General features: G+C 60.5%; 3 protein-coding genes across 3 annotated transcripts; 2 read left to right on the forward strand and 1 right to left on the reverse strand.

Annotated features, from left to right (window-relative positions):
- Positions 1–226: 226 nt before the first annotated feature.
- DQ04_08561000 (hypothetical protein) lies at positions 227–682 on the forward strand (the record flags this gene model as incomplete). Its single annotated transcript, XM_009315608.1, has 1 exon — positions 227–682. The coding sequence occupies one exon, from the start codon at positions 227–229 to the stop codon at positions 680–682; it is 456 nt and encodes a 151-aa protein (XP_009313883.1).
- Positions 683–1,082: 400 nt separating this feature from the next.
- DQ04_08561010 (putative SNF2 family N-terminal domain-containing protein) lies at positions 1,083–4,097 on the forward strand (the record flags this gene model as incomplete). Its single annotated transcript, XM_009315609.1, has 1 exon — positions 1,083–4,097. The coding sequence occupies one exon, from the start codon at positions 1,083–1,085 to the stop codon at positions 4,095–4,097; it is 3,015 nt and encodes a 1,004-aa protein (XP_009313884.1).
- Positions 4,098–6,085: 1,988 nt separating this feature from the next.
- DQ04_08561020 (hypothetical protein) lies at positions 6,086–6,418 on the reverse strand (the record flags this gene model as incomplete). Its single annotated transcript, XM_009315610.1, has 1 exon — positions 6,086–6,418. One exon carries the CDS (start codon positions 6,416–6,418, stop codon positions 6,086–6,088), a length of 333 nt encoding a protein of 110 aa, XP_009313885.1.
- Positions 6,419–6,717: the final 299 nt, after the last annotated feature.

The following is a 6,717-nucleotide window of genomic DNA, read 5'->3' on the forward strand; positions in this document are numbered from 1 at the left end:
TTTGTGCGTTTGCGGCACTCCCCATGGCGGAGTCTGAATTGTTTTGTTTCCCGTTCCACTGCACCGGTAGGGGCGTGGGGCGGCTGCCGCTCCCACCTGGGCCCAGCGCCTTTGCTGCGCCCTCCCCCCTCCTCCCCCACCCATACACACTTTTCTCCTGCTGCATGCCCTTACCCACTAACGGACTCGCTCCCTCTTTCCCTATTTATTTCTTTCGCTTGTGCTTATGGATGAAGCGGCTGCGATGACGTACGAGTCCCCCGCGCGGCTGAAATGGGCAACGTTTGTCTTCTGGAACTTCCTCGACCCCGTGTTCCGCGTACACTTCAGGTACTACCGCAGGAAGGTCGCCGTCGACCGCTACCTTGAGCGCCGCGGCATCTGCGCAAACATCGCCATCGGCGTAACGTTCGGCCTCACGCTGTACTTCACGTTGGTGTCGACGTTCCTTCTGCCCACGCCGGTGGCGTCGGAGTACTCGATGCAGGACAACGCCAAAGAGATCCTCCGCGCAATGAAGTGCGATACCACGAAGGAACTGCCCGCGTTTCTGCTGATGCGGGCGAAGCGGGAGATTATCGGCAAGCTGCACGTCGCCGCGGACCGGGCGGAGGTGAAGCGGCAGCGCGAGGAGGTTGACAAGCTCCTCAAGACCCTGCAGCAGCATCAGAAACACGAATAGCCGCCATGGAAACACGGCTCTCTAGTCGACGTGGCGAGGAGGGGCTTTTCTCTCTCTCTCTCTCTCTCCCCCCCCCTGGATATGCGGTTGCGCGTGCGCCGCGTGCGGTATTATTACAGCGTACCTGAAATCACCGCCGCATCCTCGCAAAGCATTTCCCGTTCTTTTCCTTTTCTTCTGCGCGGCTCATTCGAAAGAGGCGTGTGTGTGTGTGTGTGTGTGCGAGAGTGTGGGTGGGTGGAGGGGCAGGGGGAAAAGCGAACCTTCGTGCTTCCCCACTAGGTGTTATTAGCGACAGCAAAGTAAACATTATAGGCTTATACTTATCTGAAGGTGCGTGGGCGTGTGTGTGTGCTACACGCACACACTTCGAGCTGCTCTCTACGAAGATATTTACTTCATGATTACAAGAAGACAGGCACGCCTGGGCATCGTTGGCGATGCTGGAAACAGCAGCGGCGCCTTCAGCGGAAGGGCGGCTGTTTCTGCCTCTGCTGACAAGTCGAGAAGCGGCAATCCCCCGCGCCCACCACGAGCAGGAGCGCGCATTCGTGTCGCAGAGCTCAAAGCGGCGTGGCGGAGCGTTGTACGTGATGTTGTGGCAGTGCGGCGCCGAAGCGAGAATGTTTCACAGCAACAGAAGCGCTGGGATGCGCTGTGTCGTGAGGTGCACGACCGCGCCCATCTCAGCGCCCACAGAGAGCGGCTGCGGCTGTTGCTGGAGGACCGCAACGGCGACGGTGAGGCGGCGTACGTGGCCGCCCTGCAGTCGAGGCCGTCGGAGAAGGGGGCGCAGGTGCTGGCCGTTCTCGCCTCCATCGATGCACAACTGAAGCGGGCGCTTCTCGCGGTGTACGCGCCGCGCCACACGGGTGACGATGACGCACCGGTGGACGGCCGCACCGGTCCCACCGGCGGGGCTCAAACACGGCCAATGCAACGTCTGCAGCTTGGTCACCAGGAGGACGACCATGACGATGGATGCGGTGTCAACGCCAGTGGTGGCGTTGAGGCAGCGCCGTTTGAAGGGCAACATGCACGTTGCTTGGCAGCGGTGGAGCGGTGTGTGGCGGAGAGCCTCCGGCGGACTCCAGGGTACGCGCTGCTGATGCCACACCAACAGGAGGGCGTGCGGTGGCTGCTGCGGCTCAGCATGGCGGAGCGCATGCATGGAGTCCTGGCGGACGACATGGGCCTCGGCAAGACGGCGCAGTCGGTGGTCTTCCTCTCGTGCTACAAACTCGCGCTGGAGAGTTTGCAGCAGCAGCAGCAGCAGCAGAACCGAGAAGCGACTCTTGCAGATGCGCTTAGCTGGGTCCTTCAAGAGGACCCAAAAAGAAATACTACTACTACTGCTGCTGCTGCTGCTGCTGCTGTGAATGGTACAACTACGGCTGCCGTTGCTTTGAGTGGCGGTGCTGTGAATAACGGCCTCAGGAGGCGCGGCAGAAAACCGGCCCATGAAATGAAGTGCAACATCGTGACGGGGGTGACGTCACCGATGCGCCCAGTCCTCATTGTCGCTCCTCTCTCCACGCTTCCGCATTGGCAGGACGAGCTGGAGCGCTTCGGGTTGCGTGATGTTGGCCGCAGCGCGTCGTCGCCGCCGCCGCCGCCACTGCTCTTTACCGCGTATGTTCTGAACGGCTCACGCGAGGAGCGAGTGGAGGTGACGCGACGCTTCCTCTCGCACGCAGAGCAGCAGCAGCAGCCGGCCACGCCTGTCTTGGTGGCGCCACACGACATGTTTGTGCGCCCGCTACACGCCAGTATGCGGCGGCTGCGACATGTCCTGTTCCACGTGACGATTGTGGACGAGGCGCACCGCATCAAGAACGCGGAGAGTGTACTGTTCAACAAGCTTTCCCAGCTCAAAAGCACAACACGCCTCGTCCTCACTGGCACGCCGCTGCAGAACAACGTTGCGGAGCTCTTCTCCCTGCTGCAGTTCCTCACGCCGCAGATGATTCTCAGTAGAAGATCCGGCAAGGAGCTGATGGAGCGGCTCGACGGCGCGCTGATGCACGCGAGCCGCTCCGGTGCGCTGGAGGACGAGGAGCTGCACCTGCTGCTGTGCCGGCGCGTGCACGCGCTGGTGTCGCCCTTCGTGCTGCGGCGTGAGCTGAGTCTGCTGCAGCACATGCTGCCGCCCAAGCGGGAGTTCACCATCTGGTGCCCAATGCTGCCGCTGCAGCGGGATATGCTGGAGCAGCTCGAGCTCAAGCGGCAGTGTGGCCGCCTCGTTGGAAACGCCACGATTCACGCACGCAAGCTACTGCTCCACCCATACACCACAGAGGATGCGTTTTACATCGACGAGGACGTTATCTCTTCCTCGGGCAAGATGCTGGTGCTGGACTTTATGATGCGCTTCCTGTGCAAGACGCAGCACAAGTTCCTTGTCTTCTGCAGCTGGACGCTCGTGCTGGACATCGTCGAGACGGTGTGCCAGATGCGCGGCATGCCGTTCGTCCGCCTCGACGGGAAGACGTCGGTGGACGACCGCAAGAAGAATATCGCACGGTTCAACAACGCAGCTGCTGCCGCTGCCGCATCCCCTACGGCTGGTAGCGATGAAGTTGTCAATGACGTTGCGACAGGGGGCCGTGGCGGAAGCAAAGCACGAGCTTCTGCTGTCGCTTCGGCGCTGGCGGACGCGTCGGACCCAAAATGTTTTCTCATCAGCAAAGTCGCTGGCGGCGTTGGGCTCAACCTCCAGAGCGCCGACACCGTCTTCATGCTGGACGTTGACTACAACCCCATGCGGGACGCGCAGGCGCTCTCACGCGTGTACCGCATGGGACAAACGCGCGAGGTGCGTGTGTACCGCCTCGTCGTTGACCACCCAGTGGAGCGGGGCATGTTGCAGATCAGCGCGGCGAAGGAGAACCTCAACTTGGCGGTGGTGCACGCCGGGAAGTACGACCTGCACTCCTCCGCCGCGGAGCGTGAGGAGGCGCTGCAGTCGGTGTTCCATCGCATTCAGCAGCAGCAGCAGGAGGATGAAGGGGAGGAGGAGGAGGGGAGCCGGCGGGGATGTGCGGAATCGGTGCCTGCCTATGCTTTGCCATCCAGCAGCAGCAGCTGCCGCCGAAGAGGAAGCCTCAACAAAACGAGCGAAGGAGATCTAGAGGAGAAGTGTGAGGAGGGTGGCAATTTCCGAGTTGATGGAGATCAGACACCTAGGCTAGTATGCCGTAAGCGTATTCGATTCGAGGATGACAACAGCGACGAGAGCGAGACAACGAGGCGGACGCGCCAGCAGAGGGCTGTGCCGGCGGCCCCGCTCCAGCACTCGCTGCTGCTGGCGATGCGGGACGTTCTGCGCGAGGCACTCGTACGCACCCCCACCGAGCTGCAACTCTACGAGGAGGAGATGGAGGTGTTGGCATCAGCAATACCCAGGGCAAGCTGACGCTGGTAAAAGTGACTGAATTGTATGTCTGCGTGGGAAAGAGTGTCGCTGCTGCTGTTGTTGTTGTTGTTGTTGCGTCATGACACGGATTACTCTCCGCGTCTTCCTTGAGGAAATATCCCTTCTCTCATGCGTCATACCTTCTCATTGGATTATTATGGAGCCTCCTGCATCCGATTCATAAAAGTTGTTGGATGCCACATCCTTCCTCGTCTTGTTCTTTTTTTTATAATGGCTGCTCTGTCATGAATAGTGCGTGGGTTCTCTCTGCGCGTGTACGTGTGTGTGTGTGTGTGGTTCTGCCTGTCGGCAGTCCACAAGGCGTGATAGCTGCGGCCGCAGGAGGTATCTGGGCGTGCCTGCCACATACACACACACACACACACACACACTCACTTACACTAACAACAGCAGCACCAGTAGATGTTGACACCGTCGTGGCGGTCATCGCCTGCTGAGGCGCTCGTGCCCCTTCTTCCTGCCCACGCCTTCGCCGACGCCATCCCAATCACCTCAACGCGCCTGCAGGTACTCGCGTACGTCCTTGCGGAGATCAGCAGTGCTGCAACGCTGCTCGATGACTACGTGCGGGCTATTCTCAACATCTCGCAGCGACTGCTTGCCGCATGGCAGCGCGTCGCGGTGGCTGCAACAGCACGACAGACTGCACACGCAAGGCGGGGGAATTTGAAGCGCACCAGTCGCGTGAAACGACAGCCGCCGCCACGAACGGAGCCACGCCACAGTGGCACATCTCCGAACCCTCGGAATCAACATGCTCAACAACAACAACAACAACAACAACAACATCATGGCCATCATCAGGAGAAGCAACAACAACGTGTGGGCGACAGATCCGCAAGATACCTGCGTGAGTGTAGCCTAAAGGAGGACGCGGCGGCGCGCCACGTTGAGTTCATCCGCCGCGCCGTGGTGACGGCGCTGTTCCAGCAGTACCTGCAGGTCGCCGTGGATGAGTGCACGGACGACCTTGTGCTGCGTGAGTGGCTTGCCCACGACGTGGCACCACATGCGAAGAGGCATCAGGCGCACGATCCGGAGAGCGATAGAGGCCGGTTTGTCGACCTCACTGATGGTGGGGAGGAATACGGGAGCAACGATGACAAGAACATCAATAGCGACACCAACAAAAGCGGGGAAAGTGATGTGACAGGCGGGGAAGATTGTGTGCAATGTGCGTCCCGACGCCAGAAGCGTCCGCGACACACTCAGCCGCCGCTGCAGTTGCGGCAGCCGCCCGCGCCGCTGCTTGGTACTGAGGAGCAGCGAGCGACAGACCACCTCAGCCTGCAGATGTTCATGCGTGCCGCTGTTGCGCTCAACCCCACTGTCTGTGCGCTGCAGCTCATGTCACGCTGCCTCCTATACGCCCGGCACGTGCGCAATGTCGACGACGAGTCGGTCGTGGTCGCTAACACGGCGGAGGGTAAAACAGGCTTGTTTTATGTTGTGGTTGCAACACGTGCGGTCGGCGTCTGCGAGCACACCGAGCCGTGCTTCGGCAATCGGAAGTTCTTCTTTGTGCGCGTCCGCGAGTCGGAGCGGCACCGGTACGACGCCCCGGTGGATAGAGCGCCTGCAGAGGGCTCCGTGCTCGCACTGACGTCATCCACTACACCAACAACGCAAGCAACAGCACCAGCATCCGCAACAGAACGTCACGCAGTGCCCCGCGACATTGCGGCAGAGAGTTCCCGGGTGTGGTGCCACGCGATGCGTGCGCTGACGCAGCTGCTGCCGGAGATGCAGCGGACCGGCAGCAACATGCACGTTCACGGTGCCACATGGCCGTACGCGCACGCCTCACCGAGCACAGCTTCCCTGCACTCTCGCGGTGCCCCCCACCGGCGATGGGGCGAACACGCTGCGCTGTCACACACGACACAAGACGTCAGCACGCTGAAGCCCAGAACCGAGGCAAGTGAAACAAGGAGTTCCGCGACGGATCAGAGACAGAAACAGCAGCATCATGAAGAACAGGAGGAGCAGGAAGAGGATACGTGGCTTGTGATGCACTCCAACCGCTGCAGCGTCACGGGTGCATTCTTTGGCACCTCTGCGTCTTGCGTAGGACGACTTATTACAAGCACCCCGGAGTCGTCGAAGGGAACAGCAGCAGCAGCAGCAGCAGCAGCACCGCCGTGCGGCATCAGCGTTGGCGTGTCATTCGACCAGGCTATTTTCCTGCCGCCGAACGCCGGGCATGACACAAAGTACCGCGAACACTCGCAGGTGCAGCACAACAAGGTCACAGTGGAGACGGCGCTGGCGGGGCAGGTGGCATTCACGGAGGAACTCATCGCCCGCCTGAAGTTTTGGTGCGCGCGCGGGGAGCCACGCCGCCACTATTTCGACCCGGCTCTGGCGGACGGAAGCGCACCCTCAACAATGAAGACACCAACAACAACAACAACAACAACAACAACAACGCACCAGCAGAAACAAGAAAGAGCACCGGAGGTAAGCGGCATGGACATGCCGAGTACTAATGAGCCCAAGGATAAGGAGATGAATGCGATGCCACTGAAACTTCTATTCACACAGGTGGGCACAGCCCAATTCCACCCGATCGAGACGTCTGTGTACTGCAACGGCAAGG

Source organism: Trypanosoma grayi, assembly GCF_000691245.1.
Source record: "Trypanosoma grayi strain ANR4 Tgr_856_V1, whole genome shotgun sequence".
Taxonomy (NCBI): domain Eukaryota; phylum Euglenozoa; class Kinetoplastea; order Trypanosomatida; family Trypanosomatidae; genus Trypanosoma; species Trypanosoma grayi.